Source organism: Nycticebus coucang, chromosome 22, assembly GCF_027406575.1.
Source record: "Nycticebus coucang isolate mNycCou1 chromosome 22, mNycCou1.pri, whole genome shotgun sequence".
Taxonomy (NCBI): domain Eukaryota; kingdom Metazoa; phylum Chordata; class Mammalia; order Primates; family Lorisidae; genus Nycticebus; species Nycticebus coucang.
In genome coordinates this window covers 42,113,737-42,136,454 of record NC_069801.1, presented here as the reverse complement: position 1 = coordinate 42,136,454, position 22,718 = coordinate 42,113,737, and the positions used below count along the sequence as shown (strand labels likewise).

General features: G+C 47.1%; 4 protein-coding genes, 1 non-coding gene and 1 pseudogene across 22 annotated transcripts in view; 3 read left to right on the top strand and 3 right to left on the bottom strand.

Moving 5' to 3' along the window:
- GPBP1L1 (GC-rich promoter binding protein 1 like 1) overlaps positions 1-6,318 on the top strand; it is a 56,276-nt gene extending 49,958 nt beyond the window's left edge. For all 5 annotated transcript variants that reach the window (XM_053575310.1, XM_053575312.1, XM_053575309.1 and 2 more), the window contains 3 exons: positions 3,347-3,471; positions 4,578-4,680; positions 6,085-6,318. In XM_053575310.1, coding sequence (XP_053431285.1) covers positions 3,347-3,471; positions 4,578-4,680; positions 6,085-6,237 — 381 coding nt within the window. In that variant the 3' untranslated portion in view covers positions 6,238-6,318. The remainder of the gene's footprint in view (positions 1-3,346; positions 3,472-4,577; positions 4,681-6,084) is intronic.
- The window catches only part of IPP (intracisternal A particle-promoted polypeptide), a 189,008-nt gene that overhangs the window by 104,257 nt on the left and 62,033 nt on the right, over positions 1-22,718 (top strand). The window contains exon 9 of one of the 2 annotated variants that reach the window (XM_053575292.1): positions 17,025-17,614. The exons of the other annotated variant lie outside the window; for it this stretch is intronic. The gene's annotated coding sequence lies outside the window, so the exon portion shown is untranslated. Of the gene's footprint in view, positions 1-17,024; positions 17,615-22,718 lie in introns of those variants that run through there. 2 annotated transcript variants of the gene reach the window in all.
- On the bottom strand, positions 10,000-11,924 carry CCSAP (centriole, cilia and spindle associated protein). Its single transcript, XM_053575326.1, has one exon. It carries the CDS (start codon positions 11,922-11,924, stop codon positions 11,139-11,141), a length of 786 nt encoding a protein of 261 aa, XP_053431301.1. The 3' UTR covers positions 10,000-11,138.
- On the top strand, positions 11,410-21,914 carry CCDC17 (coiled-coil domain containing 17). 13 transcript variants are annotated; one of them, XM_053575284.1, is made up of 14 exons: positions 11,452-11,508; positions 17,560-17,581; positions 17,686-17,789; positions 17,870-17,944; positions 18,046-18,518; positions 18,749-18,832; positions 18,917-19,035; positions 19,543-19,656; positions 19,916-20,064; positions 20,163-20,260; positions 20,335-20,538; positions 20,696-20,906; positions 20,974-21,084; positions 21,372-21,899. In XM_053575284.1, the coding sequence occupies exons 3-14, from the start codon at positions 17,739-17,741 to the stop codon at positions 21,528-21,530; spliced, it is 1,848 nt and encodes a 615-aa protein (XP_053431259.1). In that variant the 5' UTR covers positions 11,452-11,508; positions 17,560-17,581; positions 17,686-17,738; the 3' UTR covers positions 21,531-21,899. The 13 variants fall into 13 exon arrangements, with proteins under 13 accessions (XP_053431252.1, XP_053431259.1, XP_053431253.1 ...); XM_053575282.1 differs by lacking the exon at positions 11,452-11,508 and adding an exon at positions 11,919-12,048 and having other exon boundaries at positions 21,372-21,898; XM_053575279.1 differs by lacking the exons at positions 11,452-11,508; positions 17,560-17,581 and adding an exon at positions 12,918-13,069 and having other exon boundaries at positions 17,582-17,789; positions 18,046-18,268; positions 18,362-18,518; positions 21,372-21,897.
- On the bottom strand, positions 12,056-12,944 carry LOC128574593 (60S ribosomal protein L10-like; annotated as a pseudogene).
- Positions 12,956-13,089, bottom strand: LOC128575686 (small nucleolar RNA SNORA70). The gene has a single exon (XR_008377100.1). It is a non-coding gene; the product is annotated as a small nucleolar RNA SNORA70 (small nucleolar RNA).

Sequence of the window (22,718 nt, the reverse complement as noted above, 5' to 3'; positions counted from 1 at the left end):
GGTAGGCACCTGTAGTCCCAGCTACTCAGGAGGCTGAGGCAAGAGGATCACTTGAGCTCAGTGATCTGAGGTTGTTGTGAGCTCTAATGCCATGGCACTCAACCCAGGGTGACTGAGACTCTGTCTCAAAAATAAATAAATAAAATGTACTGAGGTATTCTGTTTAGGAATAACAGCCTTCTAGAACCTGTGGCAAAATGAATTTAATCCATTGTTCAGCAAAGATTTCATATTAGATTTCATAAAGATTTCATTTTGTTTTGTTTTGTTTTGTTTTTTGAGACAGTCTCAAGCTGTCGTCCTGGGTAGAGTGCTGTGGTGTCACAGCTCACAACAACCTCAAACTCTTGGGCTTAAGCGATTCTCTTGCCTCAGCCTCCCAAGTAGCTGGGATTACAGGTGTCCACCACAACGCCCAGCTAGTTTTTGCTTGTAGTTGTCATTGTTGTTTTGGCAGGCCCAGGCTGGATTTGAACCCACTAGCTCCAGTGTATGTGGCCTGCGTCCTAGCCGCTTGAGCTACAGGTGCCAAGCCCCAGTATTAGGGTTAGGGTTATTTTAATGACTGTTCACCTACTAAAAGACATTTTGGTTGTTTCCAAGTGTTGGCAGTTAGGAACAAAGCTGCTGTAAATATCCACGAGAAAGTTTTTGGGTTGACATATGTTATCAACTCCCTTGGGTAAATAGCAACAGGCACGATTTTTGTATCATATGGTAAGAGCATGTTAAGAAACCACCAAATTGGGACAAGTTGTGGTGGTTCACACTTGTAATACTAGTACTCTGGAAGGCAGAGCTGAGGTGCGTGGAGTTCAGGACTTCAAGACCAGCCTGAGCAGGAGAGAGACCCCATCGCTAAAAAAGCCACCAAACTGTCTTCCAACATGGCTATACCAATTTGCATTCCCACCAGCCAGGATACCATCAATGTTTTGGATTTTGCCCTCCTGATAAAAATGTAATTTTAATTTGCATTTCCCTGATGACATACAATGTGAAGCATCCATCTATATTTTCTTTGGTGATGTGTTTATTTTTTAATTAGGTTGTCTTTTCTTTTTCCCTTTTCCTTCTCTTCCCTCATTACTTTATTAGTTTCTGTACTTAAATCCATGTAGGTAGGACCTTAACATAATATAGTACAAATGGGGTTTGTTTTATTTGTTTGTTTTTTGAGATAGAATCTCACTCTGTTGCCCTGGGTAGAGTAAGTACCATGGCATCATCATAGCTCACAGCAACCTTAAACTTCAGGCTCAAGCAATCCTCATGCCTCAGTCTCTGAGTAGCTAGGACTATAGGTCCCCACCGTGATGCCTGGCTAGTATTTATTTTTATTTATTTATTTATTTATTTGAGACAGAGTCTCACTTTGTCACCCTTGGTAGAGTGCTGTGATGTCACAGCTCACAGCAACCTCCAACTCTTAGGCTTAGGTAATTCTCTTGCCTCAGCCTCCTGAGTAGCTGGGACTACAAGTGCCTGCCACAGCACCCGGCTATTTTTTGTTGCAGTTTGGCCAGGGCTGGGCTCGAACCTGCCACCCTCAGTATATGGGGCCAGTACCCTGCTCACTGAGCCACAGGTACCACCCCTCTTGACAGTGTCTTTTGCAAAGCAGAAATTTTTAATTTTAATGAAGTTTAGATTAACCGTTATTTCTTTCATGGATTGTTCCTTTGCTGTTGTTATCGAAACAAATCATTACTATACCCAAGTTTATCTAGGTTTTCTCCTGTGTTATCTTTAGTAGTTTGTTGTTGTTTTTTTTTTTTTTAGTAGTTTTATAGTTTTCCATTTTATATTTAGGTCTGTGGCCTACTTGGAGTTAATTTCTGTGAAGGGTGTAAAATCTTTGTTTAGATTGTTTATTTCATTTGATTTTTTTTTTTTTTTTAGAGAGACAGTCTCACTTTGTCACCCTGGTAGAGTGCTGTGGCATCACAGCTCACAGCAACCTCCAACTCCTGGGCTTAGGCAATTTTCCTGCCTCACCCTCCCAAGTAGCTGGGACCACAGGCGCCCGCCACAATGCCAGGCTATTTTTGTTGCAGTTTGGCCAGGGTCAGGTTTGAACCCACTACCTAGGTATATGGGGCCGGAGCCACCCTCTTTGTTTAGATTGATTTGTTATTTTGTGCATGTGAATGTCCAGTTGTTGAAAAGAATATCTTTGCTCGGGCGGTGCCTGTGGCTCAAGGGGTAGGGTGCCGGTCCCATATGCCGGAGGTGGTGGGTTCAAACCCAGCCCTGGCCAAAAACCAAAAAAAAAAAGAAGAATATCTTTGCTCTATTGTATTATCTTTACTTTTCTGTCACGGGTTATTTGACTATTTATGTGGGTCTATTTCTGGGCTCCCTTTTCTATTCCATTGAACTGTTTGTTCTTTTTGTCACTATAACACTTTATCTTTTTTGCACACATCTGTTTTTTGTTTGTCTGTTTGTTTTTTTAAGAGACAGAGTTTCAGTATGTGTCGCCCTTGGTAGAGTGCCATGGCATCACAGCTCACAGCAACCTCCAACTCGCTCAAGCAATTCTCTTGCTTCAGCCTCCCAAGCAGCTGGAACTATAGGCACCTGCCACAAGGCCCGGCTATTTTTTGCCACAGTTGTCATTGTTGTTTAGCTGGCTCGGGCTGAGTTCAAACCTGCCACCCATGTGGTTAGTGCCATAACCACTGTGCTGCGGGGAGCGAGCCTTTGCATACACCTTGTGAGCACTTCTTCTACTGTTTTACTTTTTTAACTTTTTGAGACAGTCTCATTATGTCACCCTCGGTAGAGTGCTATGGCATCACAACTCACAGCAACCTCAAACTCTTTCCTCCTTTTCTCCCCACCGCCCAGACAGTCTCAAGCTGTCGCCCTGGGGAGAGTGCTGTGGCATCACAGCTTACAGTAACCTCAAACTCTTGGGCTTAAGTGATTTTCTTGCCTTAGCCTCCCAAGTAGTTGGGACTACAGGTGCCCAGTGACAATGCAGTTGTCGTCGTTTGGCAGGCCTGGGCTAGATTAGAACCTGCCAGTTCCCGTGTAGGTCACTGGCGCCCTAGCCACTTGAGCTACAGGCACCGAACCAGCAACCTCAAATTCTTGAGTTTAAGTGATTCTCTTGCCTCAGCCTCCCAGGTAGCTAGGTCTACAGGTGCCCACCACAACACCCAGTTATTTTTTTGGTTGCAATTGTCATTGTTAGCAGGCCCAGGATCTGTGTTGTTGATGCAGCTGGTACTCATTTGCAAGTGGGGAAAACCTATGGGCTGAGGCTGTCTCCTTGCTTTTGTAGGTTTTCACACAAACAAACTTTATACCAAGTATGTCTCCTTTTTCCTTATTGCAGTTGGAGGATGATAGCACACCCGAACCAAAGCAAAATGGAGAGGAAGGCTGTCATCAAAATGGTCTTGCTCTCCCCATACTGGAAGAAGGGGAGGTTCTCTCACACTCTCTGGAAGCAGAGCACAGGTAAGTGAGGAGGAGATTACAGGGTATGTAGTACACGGCCTCTAAGGACCTAGAACGTACTTGAGAAGACATCTCAAACCGAGTCAGGCACATGGAGAGAAGTGCCCTCACGCATCATCACTTGTTCTCTATTTAGGCCCCCAGGTTGGCTTGGTCCCCACCAGGCATCCTCTCACAGATTTAGCCAGGATTTTCACAACCTTCTCTCTAATGCTTTCTTTTGTTTATGTATTTATTTATTTTATTTATTTTTATATATGTGTTTGTGTATTCCCCCCCCCAACACTAGACTACCAGGGATTTCATATATTTTAATTTCAGACTCAGATACAGCTATAGTCATAGGTGAGAGAAGAGAGAAATCTGTATGCTGGAACTATTGTATTGGCTCCATTGACCCTCCTTTTCCACGTGTTCAGTTACCATAAAATCCCTTTAAGGAGCCATGGGAACCCTGAGATCCCCATGCATGAAACATGTTGTTTAAATGGGGGTTCTAAACACATGAGAGCCTGCTATCTGGAGCAGCTGGATAATAGACGGGACCTAAGGAGACTTCTGGCCAGAGGAAATTTAAAGATCAGCAAACACTCGGTGCCCATAGATCAGTGGTTAGAGCGCCAGCCACATACACCAAGGCTGATGGGTTTGAACCTGGCCCGGGCCAGCTAAACAATAATGACAACTGCAAAAAGAAAATAGCAGGCATTGTGGCAGGCACTTGTAGTCCCAGCTACTCCGGAGGCCGAGCCTAGAGAATCACTTAAGCCCAAGAGTTTGAGGTTGCTGTGAGCTGTGACGTTAAGATAGTCCCTGAGGCCATGAAATTGAAAGAGAAGTTGCTAATTTGCCCACCGGGAACAAAAATGAGACAGCTTGGCTTTCTTCTTTATGCTGTCTTGATTTCTGCTGCTGTCTCTTCTGTGGAGAGCCTCCATTTAATTATAAGCACCCTAGTAGCCATAACTAAAGCTTGTCCCACTAGAAAGAAAACAAAGTTTCTTTAGCATCCATTTTCCCTTGGCAAGAAAATTCTCGGAAAACAATAGGCCCCCCACTTAAGCTTAATGGTGTCATATTTCCTTTGCCTGTCCTGTGTCTGCCAGGTTATTGAAAGCAATGGGATGGCAGGAATATCCTGAAAATGATGAGAATTGCCTTCCCCTCACAGAAGATGAGCTCAAAGAATTCCACATGAAGACAGAGCAGGTATGTCAGAAACCTTTCCTGGGCCAGGCACAGTGGCTCACGACCCTAATCCTAGCACTCTGGGAGGCCAAGGCAGGTGAATCTCTTCGAGCTCAGGAGTTGGAGATCAGAGTGAGACCCTGTCTACTTAAGCTAGAAAAATTAGCCAGGCATTGTGGTGAGCACTTGTAGTCCCAGGTACTTGGGAGGCTGAGGAAGGAGGATCACATGAACCCAGGAGTTTGAGATTCCTACCAGCTAGGCTAACATAGCACTGTAGCTTGGGCAACAGAGCAAGACACTCTCTCAAAAAAACAAAAAAGAAAGAGAAACCTTTCCTGGAAACCTGTCAATGTCTAGAAAAATAAGGAGATAGTCCTCACCCTTGGGGACCCCTAATTTAATGTTTAGAGAAAGACTTTGGAAAAGAAGATACAAAATAAATTATCATAGTGGAAATGTAGTGGGGCATCTAACTCTGCTTGGACAGTAGGTATTGCCAATGGTCAATACAAAGATCAGGTCAGTCCCAGATTAGCAGATTCTGGAAAGTCAAGTATTCTTTGTCATATTTCTAGTCCCTCACCAGAACCACAAGGCTGTGTTCAGAGTTGTGGTCTGAGCACTCGGTCTTTAGGGAAGCAAGCTCACCTTCCTCTGCTTCCTGCCCTGTACTATATTTTGCTTCTGGTGTTCTGGCCCAAAGTAAGAAGCCAAACACCTTATGTCAGTTTATTCAATAAATGCTTGGATTCTCTAAATAAAACTCTAGAGCTTAGGATGAGCAAGACAAATGAGGTTTCTACAGTCCTTGAATTTACATTCTGGTGGCATATATAGAAAGCATAAATTATAATTGGATAAATCCTAAAAGGGAACAACTGACATAAAAAATATGGGATCGGCTCAGTGCCCGTAAATCAGTGAGTAGGGCACCAGCCACATACACTGAGACTGGCAGGTTCGAGCCTGGCCTGGGCCTGCTAAACAACAATGACAACTCTGCAAGCAAAAAAAGCCAAGCGTTGTGGCGGGTGCCTGTAGTCCCAGCAACTCAAGAGGCTGAGGCAAGAGAATCGCTTAAGTCCAAGAGTTTGAGGTTGCTGTGAGCTGTAAGCTGTGATGCCACAGTACTTTTTGGAGGGCGACAGCTTGAGACTGTCTCAAAAATAACAAAGAAAGAAATATGGGATCATAAACCCTACCTCTAACATAACTAAATCTGCATTTTTAAAAGATCCTTAGATGATTCATTTGCACATTCAAGTTTGAAAACCGCTGCTATAATAGAGGATATAGAAGGAGCCCCTCACACACATACTCTATACCCAGAATTAAATTGAGGCCTGGCCTTTCCCAGGGCTGATAGGTCAATACAGTCATTGATGGTTTTTCATTTTTCTTTCTCTCCTATGCTAACCACAGCTGAAAAGAAATGGCTTTGGAAAGAATGGCATTTTGCAGAGCCGCAGTTCCAGCCTGTTCTCCCCTTGGAGAAGCACTTGTAAAGCAGAGTTTGAGGATTCAGACACAGAAACCAGTAGCAGTGAAACATCAGATGACGATGCCTGGAAATAAGCATATAACGATGCTCGCAGTAAAATCTGACCCAGTAAACTCTGTTTAGGGAGTACACAAAAGAAATTGTTCTTTTCCTTTATGTTAATACTTCATGCACAAGGGAAATAATGATATCCCAAAGAGAGCGATTGGCTTGTTTAGCTTTTGTGTTCTTTTCTGTTATCTGCTTAATAGAGAAGTTTGTGTGGTGGGAAAGATTTTTAAAATACACACACGCAGAGTATATATGGGGCAGTGCACGGGTGGAAGCTGGCAGTGCGGAGAAGAGAACGCTGGTCTGCGGCAACAGCTTCTACTACCAGCCCTCCAGGCACTCACCCCTGTGCTCAAGCAATCATTGTCAATGACAAAGTGACTGTTGAAGTTATAATTGTATTAAATTAATGCTAATAATTTGGATATTTTATTTTATTTTGGGCTGCTGGGGTAACTTTAGCCCTTAACCAAGCATATGTGGGGTTTTTTTGTTTTTTTTTTCCTTTTCTTTTTCCTCTTGGGTACAGCTGTAAAAAAATTTGGATATAGGAAATGTGTTATTTTTGCAGCCTTGATATTCAGGGTGGATTGTAAAATATAAATTTTTGTGAGATTTCAAAGATTATTTTGATAACATTATTTACAGATTTAAAAAAGATGTGGTTATCACAAGTCTGTTAAGGAGGAAAACTACTGCATAAAATAACTAACTTGGAATAAATATTTTGCATCAGTTTGCATTCTCTTGTGTAAAGGGTCTATTTTCTGGGCGGTGCCTGTGGCTCAAGGAGTAGGGCGCCGGTCCCATATGCTGGAGATGGCGGGTTCAAACCTAGCCCCGGCCAAAAAACAAAAAAAAAAAAAAAGAGAGAGTCTATTTTCTTTAGCTTTATGTAGCATTTACCGTAAATATCACTGGATTCTCAGTTTCAGACTTTTTCAACTTAAAAAGTAACACTGTTTTGCAAGTTGTCCCAAGAATTAGGAAAATGATTACAACCATATCAATTTCTAGAATGGGGGGGGAGTAGAACCATCAAATTTTAACAACTGAACAAATTTTATAGGCTCAAAAGGTAATGTCACTGTTAAAACAAGCAAAAAAAGAAAGCTTAACCAATGAAAAACTTGGACATGGGAAGAAGATTCACAATTAATTCATACTGCTTTATTCATTGTTCATGCACATTAAAAGTACTTTAGAAATCTTGTTCATTTGTCCTCCATATACAAAGAATGAGAAAAAATTGGCCAGTGTTTGCCTTCTAGGTTTCTCTCTGGAGTTTTCAGTAGTAAGCACATTAAATAAGAGTCTATTTCCTAAACAACAAAAAGTCTAGCTTGTTCAAAGTCTAAACTAGAGGAAGTCAGTTTTCTAAGGCAGTCTCCATCATTGTGGGCCTGAAATACTCCCCAAGGCCATCTTTTCCTAAGGTTGTCAGGTATAACACAAACACCTGAGCTGGATGGCTAACACCAAACATGCAAGAAGTGATGTTAAAGTAATAGTTTTCACAATCAGCTACACCATTACAATTGCTACATTAATGTGATCTTTAAGTATCAGCAATGATGAAAGACTTTAATAATAGTTAACACCAAATTTCGCCAGAATTTCTAGCAGAGATGTTTTTGGACAACATGTAGAATTTCTCCTCATTAAATATACATCATAGTGATTAGATTATCTTTCAATGTAAAAGAATTCACCTCAAAACTGCACAGATACTTAAAAGTTTGTTTAAAAAGCTCATGATATGGGTGGTGCCTGTGGCTCAGTGAGTAGGGCGCCAGCCCCATATACCAAGGGTGGCGGGTTCAAACCCAGCCCCGGCTGAACTGCAACCAAAAAATAGCCGGGCGTTGTGGCGGGTGCCTGTAATCCCAGCTGCTTGGGAGGCTGAGGCAGGAGAATCGTGGAAGCCCAAGAGCTAGGGGTTGCTGTGAGTCCTGTGTACATCATGGCACTCTACTGAAGGCGGTAAGGTGAGACTCTGTCTCTACAAAAAAAAAAAAAAAAAAGCTCATGATATGTCCAGGTGTGGTGGCTCACACCTTTAATCCTATAACACTTTGGGATGTTAAGGCAGGAAAAATTTATGATCAGGAGCTTGAGACATGCTGAAGCAAGAGCAAGACTCCTTTGCTTCCAAAAATAGAAAAAATTAACTGGGCATGGTAGTGTGTACCTATAGTCCAGCTACTCAGGAGGCTGAAGCAGGTGGATCACTTGTGCCCAGGACTTTGAGGCTGCTTTTAGGTATGATGCTGCCACTGCACTTTAGATGGGGTGACAAAGACCCTGTCTCAAAAAACTAAACATGATACTTCAGTATGTTTTCAAAGCTTATGCAGTTTTAAGAGGACACTGTGTGAAAATTTAATGTGGAATGAAATTTAACCATTCTGTGTTCTGAAAAGTTGACTATCCTACTTCAAAGAACCAAAGGAAAAGTATCAAAGAAAATACTTAGCCAAGGACGGCACCTGTGGCTCAGTCGGTAAGGTGCCGGCCCCATATACCGAGGGTGGCGGGTTCAAACCCGGCCCCGGCCAAACTGCAACCAAAAAAAAAAAAAATAGCCGGGTGTTGTGGCGGGCGCCTGTAGTCCCAGCTGCTCGGTAGGCTGAGGCAAGAGAATCGCTTAAGCCCAGGAGTTGGAGGCTGCTGTGAGCTGTGTGAGGCCACTGCACTCTACCGAGGGCCATAAAGTGAAACTGTCTCTACAAAAAAAAAAGAAAATGCTTAGCCAAACGTCTAATGCCAAGTTTTCATTCACAACATTGTCAGGAGCTAAATGGGCATAGGCAAAGTACATTATCTATATATTGTAGAGATAACTTCACACACATCCTTTTAGTAGATTATTGGTCTGCAGGATGAAGATTTCATAGACCTGATGGAAACCAATTTTTTCTTTTTTTTTTTTTTAGGGAGTCTCATTTTGTTGCCCTCAGTAGAGTGCCTTGACATGACAGCTCATAGCTCTCCAGCTCTTGGGCTTAGGTGATTCTCTTGCCTCAGCCTCCGGAGTAGCCGGGACTACAGGCGCCTGCCACAAACAAAGCCCAGCTATTTTTTTGTTGCAGTTTGGCCAGGGCTGGGTTCAAAAACGCCACCCTGGGTATATGGGGCCGGCGCTGTACTCACTAAGCCACAGGCACCACCTGGAAACCAATGTTTTTTTAAAACAATTTTTCTACTCTAAAAGCAAAGAACAGAAGCACTATTTACACACAGGACCATTCTGTCAGCACATTAAGATGTAGATAGATCTGCTGGCTAGGAATCAAAGAGTAATGTATTTCAACCTAAAACCTGAATATTGTACATCATCAAGACTTCATTAAGTTTTGTAGAAGAAAAAGCGGGTGGGGGCAACATGTCTAATCCTAATAATGGTCCCATCCCAGTTGGCCAAATGATCACAATTTGCTAAATGAAATTTCAGATTATAAATTCTAAATGTCACTGCCAGCTATTACTGAAGCGACAAAAATCCACGATGGGCATATGCCAAAGGCCAGAGTGTACCAAGTGCCAAGTCTGCCTTAGGTGTTCTAAAAAAAAAAAAAACTTTGCAAGACATGATTGCAAGAGGGACTTTACCTAACAATTGCAATCAGTGTAACTGGCTTATTGTACCCTCAATGAATCTCCAACAATAAAAAAAAAAAAAAAACTTTGCGGGCGGCGCCTGTGGCTCAAAGGGGTAGGGCGCCGGCTCCATATGCCGGAGGTGGTAGGTTCAAACCCAGCCCTAGCCAAAAACTGCAAAAAAAAAAAAAAAAAAAACTTTGCAATAAAAAATGTGACAATCCTTGACTCAAAAGAAACATAACTACTCTACACATTGTATTGGCTCAGATTGGAATGTATTTGAACTCTTAAACTGTTAAATGCCTAGCTGATAATTTAAAAAGGAAAAAGCAACCCTTACCCAGTCCAGGTAGTTCTTAAATATTACAACTTACATGAAGGTGATCCTGAACTAAAATACAAGTAAGTTTAATTTTTCAGGAACTACAAAAGTTCTAGTTTCATTGTACATGTAATTAAAAGTACTAAAATTCATTTTCAACTTGATAGTCTTTAACAAACAAAACTACAAGTAAGAAACAATTAGTTTTGGCTGGGCGCCCATAGCTCAGTGGTTAGGGCGCCGGCCACATGATCTGGGGCTGGTGGGTTTGAACCCAGGCCTGGGCCTGCAAAACAACAACAAAATAGCTGGGTGTTGTGGCGGGCACGTGTAGTCCAGCTACTAGGGACGCTGAGGCAAGAGAACTGCCTGAGCCTAAGAGTTAAAGGTTGTGTGAGCTATGACACCACAGCACTCTACAGAGGGTGACATAGTGAGACTCTGTCTCAAAAAATAATTTTATGCTGCCAGATGGAATCTAAAAAGTTAATGAGCATAGAATGAAAATAGGCCCCACCTAAACTTAAGAGAATACTGAATCGTAAGCATCTGTAGCAATTTAAAGGCATTTGGTATCAGTATATTAAAAGATTAGGATGCTTGTGCCCGAGGTGATGGCTCACGCCTATAATACCAGCACTCTGGGAGGCCAAGGTGGGATATCTCTTCTGCTCAAGAGTTCAAGACCAGCCTGGGTAAAAGTGAGGCCTCATCTCTAAAGAATAAGATGCTTTAAACCCTTATAATAACATCATATATTTAGAGAATTATTTTCATAAATAATCCAATGGCTATGGCTTCAACTGTCTGCCCTACTGCCGAGGTAGGTGACCAATAATTAATCAAAATAAACGATCATTTAGAAATTCCCCCCAATAAACCTTGGATAATCAGTTGGTTTCTTGAATCTGTGTGTCCAATTTCTTTTCATGGTTTCTGGTCTTCACTTATGTTTCTGTCATTTACACTTTTTTTAAGAAAGGCTGTCCACACGACTGTTTAAGCTCTGGCCGAGTAGCACCTCATGTATTCTGTCATCCACGGGTTCTCCGAGGAGGAAGACGACTTCATCCTTCTGTTGACATCCACAGAATGAGCACGTTGTCTTTGGGCAACTAGTTTCCTTTTCTCCAGCTGTCTTCTGTTCTTGGCTCGTAAGGCTGATGTATGAATCTCATGCACAGGGGCAGATGCACACACGTTGTGAGTTTTTTGGTTTCCTGTATCAGTCTGTTTTTCTCCCCACCCATAAAGAGCAAACGGATGCTTCTTTTCTTTCATTTTGCCTGATGATCGCTGAGAACTTGTGACTGCTTCCCTATTTCCTCCGGCAAATAAGGCACTTCGGTGTTGTCGAGCTTCGATACTGGTGGGTAATTTTTCAGCCTCTCCTGTTCCGATCTGCTGTTCAGGTTTTCCTTGTACATCTTTCACTGGCAGTGATGGCAGAGCCGTGTCCTCCGCGTCCTCCGCCTCTGCGCCCTGCTCCTCTGGGATCCCGCGCAGCAGCCGTTCCGTCTCTTCCCGCGCCGCGCGCTCCACTGGCGACGCCGGGGCGCATCTGGGCGCGGGACCAAGGCCGCGCGACGATTCTGACGACGCTGAGTCGTCCGAGGAACTGGCAGGGCCCCAGTCGTCCCAGAGCCAGGGCGCATGCGTCTGCTCTAGCAGTCGGCGGCCCAGGCGGTAGTGCAGCAGCTCGCGGTAGCACGGCCCATACTCGTCCCAGCGCGGCTCCCGGTAGCGCTTCATGTACTCGCTCTTCACTCCGCTTCCCGGGGACATGATGCCGCCCGCACCCGAGCGCCCGCCGCTCCGCTGCGCACCGCACGGCTGCCCACGGGACCCGGGACACGACACAGAGGCCCGCCCCTCCGGGCCGCCCCGCCCGCAGTGACGTCTTCAAGAAGTATATTTTCAAAATTAGATGAGTAGATTCTTTTCTAGTGGAAATATACGTACAAGTCTGGGGGAAGGCCGGGCGCGGTGGCTCACGCCTGTAATCCTAACACTCTGGGAGGCCGAAGCGGTTCGAGACCAGCCCAAGCAAGGGCGAGACCCACGTCTCTAAAAAATAGCTGGGCGTTGAAGGCGAGGCAAGAGAATAGCTTGAATCCAAGAGTTTGAGGTTGCTCTGAGCTGTGAAGTCATAGCACTCTACCCAGGGCGACAAAGTGAGACTCTCTCTCAAAAAAGATGTCTGGAGGAAATGTGAAATGAGACACATATTTGTTTTATTTTTAGCGGATAATTTTTTTTGAAGATTATTTTTATTTTATTTGTTGTTGCAGTTTTGGCGAGGCCAGGTTTGAACCTGCCACCCTTGGTGTATGGGGCCAGCGCCCTATTCACTGAGCCACAGGTGCCACCCCAGATAATTTTTTTTTTTTTGGACAGGAAGTAGGATTTATTATTGGTAGGCGCACTTGATAGGCAACACAGTGTTAAGTCCTCACGAGTGCAGGGCCCACCACTTGTCCAGGGGGTCACGATTGGGGATGTATTTGACCCCACAGCCATCTGGGATGAGTCGCTTCTCAGCCACCATGTCTTCAAATTCATCTGAGTTAAACTTCGTAAAACCCCATTCTTGGAGATGTGAATCTTCTGACAGCCAGGGAACTTGAACTTGGCCCTGCGAAGGGCCTCAATCACATGCTTCTTGTTCTGTAGTTTGGTGCAGATGGACATGATGACTTGGCCAATGTGAACCCTGGCCACAGTGCCCTGGGGCTTTCCAAAGGCACGACGCATACCTGTCTGGAGCCTAGATTGGGGATAGCAAGAGGTGTAACACATGAACATGTATTGGAAAGTAATGTCTCCAAGGTCCCTTAGAGCAACCTATACAAGCAACAGGCTGCATCACTACCAAGGAGGCTGCTGTTTGCAGCCACTGCACACCAGGCCCCCATGAAGAAAGGAGCATGGTCAGTTTAATTAGCTGCAGCAGATAATTTTTTTGATGCAGAAAAACTTGTGCAATAATTGTCACTAATACAGTCAGAAACTGGGTGGCACCTGTGGCTCAGTGAGTAGGGCACCGGCCCCATATACCAAGGGTGGTGGGTTTAAGCCTGGCCCTGGCCACTGCAACAACAACAAAAAAACTCATATGAAAATATAAAGGACCGGGCGGCGCCTGTGGCTCAGTCGGTAAGGCGCTGGCCCCATATACCGAGGGTGGCGGGTTCAAACCCGGCCCCGGCCAAACTGCAACCAAAAAATAGCCGGGCGTTGTGGTGGACGCCTGTAGTCCCAGCTACTCGGGAGGCTGAGGCAAGAGAATCGCTTAAGCCCAGGAGTTAGAGGTTGCTGTGAGCTGTGTGAGGCCACGGCACTCTACCGAGGGCCATAAAGTGAGACTCTGTCTCTACAAAAAAAAAAAAAAAAAAAGAAAATATAAAGGACCTAGCATTGCAAAAAAAAAAAAAAGTCAGAAACCAAATTTTCTGTGTTCAAACATTTTTGGTGCCCATGTATTTACCAATGTATTTTAAGGAATATATTCTTTGGCTTTCCTATTAATTAAGAACTCTGTAAAAGACTGCACCAGTGTTGGCTAGGTGGCCAGGGAAACAGCACTCTTTTTTTTTTTTTTTTTTTTTGCAGTTTATGGCCAGGGCTGGGTTTGAACCCACCACCTCTGGCATATGGGGCTGGTGCCCTACTCTTTGAGCCACAGGTGCTGCCCATACGACAGCTTCAAGCTGTTGCCCTGTACCATGGCATCACAACTCACAGCAACCTCCAACTCCTGGGCTCAAGAGATTCTCCTGCCTCAGCCTCCCAAGTAGCTGGGACTACAGGCAACTGCCACAACGCCAGGCTATTTTTTTGGTTGCAGGCATTGTTGTTTGGTGGGCCCCCGCTGGATTCGAACCCACCAGCTCAGGTGTATGTGGCTGGTGCCTTAGCTGCTTGAGCCACAGGTGCTGAGCCAGGAACAGCACTTTTTCATCAAAAAAAAAAAGCCCCTGCTGTAGGTTCTGGGCCCTGTGCAAGGCTCTGGGGATCCAAGGAGTGCCCAACCCAATAGAGAATAGAACAGGGCGGCGCCTGTGGCTCAGTGAGTAGGGCGTCGGCCCCATATGCCGAGGGTGGCGGGTTCAAACCCAGCCCCAGCCAAACTGCAACAAAAAAATAGCCGGGCGTTGTGGCGGGCGCCTGTAGTCCCAGCTGCTCGGGAGGCTGAGGCAAGAGAATCGCGTAAGCCCAAGAGTTAGAGGTTGCTGTGAGCTGTGTGACGCCACGGCACTCTACCCGAGGGCGGTACAGTGAGACTCTGTCTCTACAAAAAAAAAAAAAAAAAAAAAGAGAATAGAACAAACAGTTATATTCGAAAAGATGAAACCTGAGGCCAAGATCTGATGGACAAGCAGAAAACAATCTGGCACTGGCACTGGCACTTTTTTGGCTCTCTCTATAGTAACTAGTCACGTGGATATAGTGGACCAAGATCATACTTTATCAGGAGATGGAGGAATAATAAGCCTACTTGCATGTTAAATAACTAGCCTGTAGTGTGGAAACAAAGGGAATAAACAGAAGAGGCAGAGAGACCAGCAGGATATCTGCTAGATTCTTAAGGTTAGGAAGGAACCCTGTCTGCCATAGTATATTACAGTCCCTGCTGCTGACACTGTGAGCAATCCATGTGCATACAGTTGAGATAGAGCAGCAAGAACCATTAGTATTCCACTAAATGTAAGATGGCATCTATTCTTAGATATGATGTACAAATAGAAGAAAACTTGCCAACTAAATTGTGTGAATCCTTATGTCAGCATTGTTAAACTTTTTTTTTATTTTTGAATTTTGCTTTCAATTGTCTTAGTTTGAAGTTTTTTTTTTTCAATTTTCTTTTATTCATTTACTTATTGAGACATAGCCTCAAGCTGTCACCCTGGGTAGAGTGCTGTGGCATCACAGCTCACAGCAACCTTCAACTCCTAGGCTTAAGCAATTCTCTTGCCTCAGCCTCCCAAGTAGCTGGGACCACAGGCACCGCTACAACGCCTGGCTATTTTCTGGTTGTAGTTGTCATTGTTGTTTGGCAGGCCCAGGCTGGATTCAAACCCACCAGCTCTGGTGTATGTGGCTGGCACCTTAGCTGCTTGAGCTAAAGGTGCCAAGCCAGTATTTCACATTTTTGATGCTATTGTAAGTACCTGGGACTATAGATGCCTGCCATAGCATGGGACTAGTTTCAGAACTATTTCTAAAAATATACATTTTCTCAGTTGTAACTAAGCTCATATACTTTGTAGTACTTTGTTAACTTGTTGCTGGTCATACATTGACTTTCCCTGCTGTATGTGGGGAAAGTCCCTTGAGTCCCTGTCTTGTTGCTTTTTTTTTTTTTTTTGGCTGGGGCTGGGTTTGAACCCGCCACCTCCAGCATATGGGACCGGCGCCCTACTCCTTGAGCCACAGGCGCCGCCCCAATTGTCTTGTTGCTTCTTAAGAAATATAAGGCCACCTCAAAGTTCCCGCTTCTTTATAACTTGGTTGCATATATTTTGGGGAGGAGTGGGGAGAGGATGGACGATCTGACCACAATTAAGGGCCCGCGCCTGGGGTGTCTTTCTGGATTTGATTCCTTCATCTGATAGATCAGGAGTCCTCAAACTACGGCCTGCGCGCCACATATGGAGGTGTGAATTGTATTTGTTCCCGTTTTGTTTTTTACTTCAAAATAAGATATGTGCAGTGTGCATAGGAATTTGTTCATAGTTTTTGTTTGTTTGTTTGTTTTGTGGTTTTTGGCCGGGGCTGGGTTTGAACCCGCCACCTCCAGCATATGGGACCCGTGCTCTACTCCTTGAGCCACAGGCGCCGCCCTGTTTTTCTTTTTTTAACTATAGTCCGGCCCTCCAACGGTCTGAGGGACAGTGAATTGGCCCCCTGTTTACAAAGTTTGAGGACCCCTGTAAGATTGTGTTCTCCCTGGGCGGCGCCTGTGGCTCAGTGAGCAGGGCGCCGGCCCCATATGCCGAGGGTGGCGGGTTCAAACCCAGCCCCGGCCAAACTGCAACAAAAAAATAGCCGGGCGTTGTGGCGGGCGCCTGTAGTCCCAGCTACTTGGGAGGCTGAGGCAGGAGAATCGCCTAAGCCCAGGAGTTGGAGGTTGCTGTGAGCTGTGTGACGCCACGGCACTCTACCGAGGGCAATAAAGTGAAACTCTGTCTCTACAAAAAAAAAAAAAAAAAGATTGGGTTCTCCCACAGCTTTCATTTCTAGAGCTGTGTGGATTATCTCCTATACCTGAAAAAGCAGGTATAACTCCCTGGGGACTGGAAGTTAGGGAAAGATCACTATCCCTCCCTGGGGTGATTTTTTTTGTTTTTGGGAGACAGAGTCTCAAGTTGTCACCCTGGGTAGAGTCCCATGAAATCATAGCTCAAAGCAACTTCAAACTCTTGGGCTCATGTGATCCTCTTGCCTCAGTTTTTCTATTTTTAGTAGAGATGGGGGGCTCACTTTTACTCAGGCTGGTCTTGCACTTGTGAGCTAAGTAATCCACCCGCCTAAGCCTCCCAGAGTGCTAGGATTATAAGTGTGAGCCGCCATGCCCAGGGGTGATTTGATTGTGCAAAAGCTGTGGTTACTTCCAGAGATGTATGTTGCTAGGAAGAGCTTCTCAGTCAGGAGAAAGACCTGATTTCCAAGCAGAATGTCAGAAAGGCAGACTGCCTCCTCTCCTAGGTATTCTCTGGATTGAAGAATGGCACTAACTGCCTTGTATCCACTTGAGAGCACAGCATGAAAAAGATGACATTTGCATGTCACAGACCACTATATGACCAATAACAGAGTAAGGTATAAGGGCCTGGCTAGTCTAGGAAGCAGCTGTTTTTCCCTTTTTTTTTTTTTTTTTTGTAGAGACAGAGTTTCACTTTATTGCCCTCAGTAGAGTGCCGTGGCGTCACACAGCTCACAGCAACCTCCAACTCCTGGGCTTAGGCGATTCTCCTGCCTCAGCCTCCCGAGCAGCTGGGACTACAGGCGCCCGCCACAACGCCGGCTATTTTTTTGTTGCAGTTTGGCCGGGGCTGGGTTTGAACCCGCCACCCTCGGTATATGGGACTGGCGCCCTGCTCACTGAGCCACAGTCGCCGCCCTGTTTTTTCCTTTTTATTAATATAGTCAGGGAAACCAAGATGAAATGCTAGACATTTGCCCAAGTTCATGCAATGAAGTAGTACAGACTTTGTGACACCTTTTCAAGCCAGTGGCTCCTCCCAAAGGTGACCAAGGTTTCTTCACCCATCTTTCTGATCAGCACAGGGCTGTGGTTGCTGCCCAGGGAGCTGAGGCTCCTCCCCAAACATAAACTTGAAGTTCTCCTAGACCTAGTAGACATTACCTTTATGCTTCTGCCCTTCTGTCTCTTTCATCTCCCTTTTCCTTCCCCCAGCTCTCTGTCCCTTTTTCTGCAGGTATCAGCTGGCGTCAGGAAACAGATCCCATCCCATGGACTCCCACAGTAAGGAGCCAGGACTCCTGCCATGTGAGACCTGTGACATGGTTTTCCGCTCCTCAGCTCTGTTAGCCACCCACACTCAGCGCTTCTGCGTCGGCCGTGTGGCCCAGGAGATGACATTTGGAGTACAGCCCTCAGCAGTCTCTGAACCGCAGGGTGCCGCGGTAAGGTCTTCTCCACGGCCACGAGTAGATATTCAAGAGAGCCAGACCCTCCCGATTCTCATCCTACGCCCTGTCCCCAGGTTGTGCCACGAGAACTCCAGAGCTTCCAAGAACAGCAGGGCAGTGAATCTGCGCTAAAGAGGTTAACAGAAGAGGTACACCCACCTGCCTTCCCCACGACTCCAAACGTCCCCAACCCTGTAGCTGGTGCACAGATTCCGCCAACGTAGAGGTTGCTGACCACTGCTACCTACAGGTGCAGTGGCTGCGGTTGTCCCTACAGAAAAAGAGCCCCTGGAGGACAGAAGTATCCAGAGAGTCCACAGGGCTCTGGAGACGATCAGAGGCGCCGCCTCAGGGCCCCATTTCCGAGGCTGCAGGAAGCCCCCGCGAGCGGCTGCGGGCGCTGCAGGCGACTCGCGCGAGGCGCGTGGCAGAGACTGAAGCACAGAACCGGGCCCTCGAGCGACGCGGCGAGGGTGAAGAAGGGGGGACTGAGGGTCTGCTCTGTCCCTCGCCATTTGGCTTAAGGTTGCTCGGGCTGGTTCTAACTCAGTCCCACGTTCCCTCAGAGCTGAGCCGGTGCCTCCAAGATGTGGCCCGTAGGCGGGCATCCCGCCTATTAGGCTTGGAGCGGGAGCTTCGGGAACTCCGAGCAGAGGCGGGGCAGACGCGAGGAGCTCTAGAGGTGTTAGGGGAGCGCGTTCAAGAGCTACAGCCGGAGCCAGGGTGAAACTCAGAGGCAGCCGCTCCTGGGAGCAAGGCGGGGGCGGGCGGGGTGTTGCCTGCGGCTGGGGGTAGAGCCGGAGCCTGTGGCGGGTCGGGGGTGGGGCCTGTGGCTGGGCCAGAGGGAGGGCGCACGCCCAGACGCAGCTAGGAAGTGGAGATGGTGAAGGAGTGTAGGGGAGGCGTGGGAGGGCCTTAACTGTGTCTCCCTGCGTGTTGACCCTGCATTCCAGAGCCCGACAGAACTCCAGGCAAAATGCAGAGCTCTGGTTTCCGGTGCTCCAGGCCAAACCAGGCACTCTGGCTGCTGAAATTGGGTGAGGGGCTAAGTCCAAAGACGGGAGTGGAGCGAAGCGTGCATTGTCCTGGATAGACTGCCTTCCTGTCCTCCCAATCCCTAGGGCCTTGCGTGAGACCTATATTCGAGGAGGGGGTCGAGACCCGGGCGTACTGGGCCAGATGTGGCAGTTGCAAGTGGAGGCGTCAGCACTGGAGCTGCAGCGGTCACGGACTCACAGGGGTGAACAGGGGGCCCTCTGCAACAGTGGTAAAAAGAACGTGAGGGAGGGGCGGCGCCTGTGGCTCAGTGAGTAGGGCGCAGGCCCCATATGCCGAGGGTGGCGGGTTCAAACCCAGCCCCGGCCAAACTGCAACAACAACAAAAAAAATGGCCGGGCGTTGTGGCGGGCGCCTGTAGTCCCAGCTGCTCCGGAGGCTGAGGCAGGAGAATCGCGTAAGCCCAAGAGTTGGAGGTTGCTGTGAGCCGTGTGACGCCACGGCACTCTACCCGAGGGCGGTACAGTGAGACTCTGTCTCTACAAAAAAAGAACGTGAGGGAGAGCGTCCTTGGCACAGATGGGCCAAAGTCTCGAAATAGGAAACCTGGGTAATCTTTGTGACAGTGGCTGAAATGTGAGCTGACAAGCCTAGCCTTTTCCAGAGAGGCCTAACACTGGAGAGCTGTTCACAGCCAGACCCGGCCGCTCACCAGAGGTCAAAGGTGACAGGTCAGACTTACTTATGGCAGGAAGGGCAGGTGCCCCATCCGAGGAGCTGCTAATAGTCGAAGCCGAAAATCGGCGCCTGGAAGCAGAAATCCTGACCATGCGGATGCAGAGAGGCCCCGGCCGGGCGCCTTGGGGTCAGTAAGCGTTCCAGGCCAATCCTACCTAGCCCTTCCCGGCAGACCTAGCTCAGGGAGAGGATGAAAGGACCGTGCGTCGGAATGAGATCTGTGTCTGTACTGCCTCCGTTCGTGTCCACACGCATCTCCCTGTGACTGGGTGTCCCTGTGTCTCCATAATCCCATAGACCATTTGTAGGCTTGGCTCTCGATGAAGAGGTTATCTAAGCCAGTTTTCTCCAGCTCAGGGGCCCCGTAACTGTTCCTTTGCTCTTAGGACCTGGGGAGCCGCGACTTCTGGCTGGTCCTAGGCTACGACAGAAGGGGAGGAGAGATAGCCCGCTCCTGCCGCCACCGGTGGCGCCCCCACTCCCGCCGTTTCCAAGCTCCACAGACTTCCAGTTCTTGGGTGGCTTGGGAAAGGCTGTGAGGACCGGGAGTAGGGCAGGGGCAGCGCTGCTCTGAGCAGATGGGGGAGGGTGGGCAACTAGGATTTCTGGAAGAGTCAACTCTCTTGCCCACAGCCACAGCTTCCTGGAATAATGACCAGGAATCTGGGCCTGGACCCGCACTTTCTCCTGCCTGCATCTGACGTACTGGGCCCTGCACCCTACGACCCTGGGTGAGGCCTGCTCCCTCCCTTTTGACTTCCATAATCAGAGTAGTTAGGTGTGTGCTGAGCCTTGTGTCCCTCAGGGCTGGCCTGGTCATCTTCTATGACTTCCTTCGGGGTCTTGAAGCTTCTTGGACTTGTGTGCAGCTAACGACTGGCTTGACACGAGATGGCCAATATACAGGAGGGACCACAGCATTGCCCCCCGCCCTTTGCTTGCCCCCACCTCCAGCTCCTGGACCAAAGGGCAACTGTGCCATCCTTGCCAATAGGCAGCCTGTGCCCAGGTCAGTAGATGGGGATCATGACTGGTATTGTCACAATTGAGGCTTGTCCCACTTTCTGCTGTTATTTCATCTATATACAAAGGGCTATGGCTCTGAGGGCTGACTCCTAGCAAAGCACTGCAGCTCTGGCTGGCTTCTAACACTGCTTTTTCTACAGGCTGCTACCCTCACCACCAGTATCACTGGTCTGTGAGCTACAGGCCTGGCAGGGACTGGCATGGGCTAGGGCACCACAGCCAAAGGCTTGGGCCTCACTTGTGTTATTTGATCAAGACCAGCGGGTGATAAGTGGCCGCTGGCGCCTCCCACTTCGGGCCCTTCCTGTGAACCCTAGCCTTAGCCTTGGACAGATGAATGGGATCCCTCAGGTGAGTGCAGAGTGGGGCCTGGGCATACTCCAAGGTATGGAGGCAGTACCATTTCTCCTCACCTCAGGCAGGTCAGGCTGAGCTTTTCCTGCGGCTGGTGAATGCAAGAGATGCAGTTGTCCAGACACTGGCAGACATCAATCCAACAAGTGCCCTTGAGTACCAATACCCACCTCTGGTGAGGGCCCACGTAGAACTAGAGACACCACAGGTGTGGGTGGTATAAGTTAATGGCCAGCCTTTATTAACTATTATGCGTCAGTCACTGGCAAATGCTTTCTGTGCATTACTCACTGTATCAGGTAAGTATTAGGTAATTAGGTAGTTAGGTAACTATTAGTAGGTAACAGATATGGAAATCAAATCAAGGTCAATTTGGTTCACAGTATGTGGAACTCTTAAGGTTCCTAAACCTGTGTGAGCTTAGCCCCTATTTTGCTAAAGACATCCCTTCTCATTGCACAGGTCTCAAGTTCATCTTCACTGGAAGCCAACTCCCTCACCTCGACAGGGGGCTTTGCTGATCCCCCACCTCCTGCAGAAGAACCCCTCAATGGAGTAAAGGATAGAGACAAGGTTTTGGGATCTCACTTCAACTTTGACCTGCCCCCAGTGAACTTCTGAACTTAGGCAAATGTGGTATGAACATGTGCAGGACTAGGGTCCAGAGTGGAGGTCCATTTCCAGATTTGCGGCTTTACTACACGTTCTGACATAGGGCCTGGAAACAAATGGTGATTTATGGGTACACACAAGCTCCAGCCACAGTTTTACCACCTTTCTCCAGTACCTTCTTAGCTGTGCTGCTTTTCTAAGGTAGATTGATGTGAAGATTAAATTACATCAGGTATTTACAATATTGCCTGGCATGTATAATTCTCTGAAAGGTGACTGGGAGCATTCTTTAATTCCAACTGAAGGATTTTTAGGTAAAGAAATTCTGACTTGCTTTGTGCTAAAGCCAACTTTATTGTCAGACTTCGTCCTAATCCTGGTTTGTCCGGTACTACTGCCAGGAAACGTCTGTTCTCAAGGTGCTATAACCAGAAAGCTCCTGCAGCCTATACGCAGTCCAATCTCCATAGCTGACCCTCTCTTACGTTGACCACATTTTCATAGATTGGTACATATACCCGATGTACCTATTAGCACAATAGACTTAGTTCTTCATGTTGAACACCTAATATTTCTGTTTGTTATAGTCCCTTGGATGGTCAACTTACAGATTCTACTATATTTAGATTGTAGAGTAGGGCCTCAGCTCACTGATGTTCTCCCCCAACCCCAAACAGGGGGTTCCATGTTAGATACTAATTGAAATTAAGATACTAAGTGTGGTTCCATATGCCAGTGTCAACCAAAAGATGCCAAAGCTCTAGAAGTCAAGTGTGTTATGACAGGCCTGACCAACAAAGAAGAAAAGAAAAAGCCTCAAGCCAGGTGCAGTGGCTCACACTTCTAATGCTAGCACTCTGGGAGGCTGGCTGGGGCAGGCAGATTGCTTGAGCTCACCAGTTTGAAACCAGCCTGAGCAAGAGCAAGACCCCATCTCTACTAATGTAGAAAAACTAAAGCAAAAGGATCTCTTGAGTCCAGGAGTCTGAGGTTGCTGAGATGCCATGGCATTCTATCCAGGGTGACAGGGCAGAAAGCTGCCTCAAAAAAGAAAAGAAAAAAAAAGGCTTGCCCCTGTGGCTTAAGCACTAAGGTGCCAGCCACATACACCAGATTCAAATCCACCCCAGGCTGGCCAAATGACAGCTGTAACCAAAAAAATACCCAGGCATTGTAGCGGGCTCCTGTAGTCCCACC

Bases quoted from the DNA above. Each gene is read 5' to 3' on its own strand.
- CCSAP (XM_053575326.1), bottom strand. From the start codon at position 11,924: ATGTCCCCGGGAAGCGGAGTGAAGAGCGAGTACATGAAGCGCTACCGG.
- CCDC17 (XM_053575274.1), top strand. The intron at 18,519-18,748 runs GTGAAACTCAGA...CCTGCATTCCAG, and splicing joins GAGCTACAGCCGGAGCCAGG to AGCCCGACAGAACTCCAGGC. The intron at 20,907-20,973 runs GTGAGTGCAGAG...TCCTCACCTCAG, and splicing joins AGATGAATGGGATCCCTCAG to GCAGGTCAGGCTGAGCTTTT.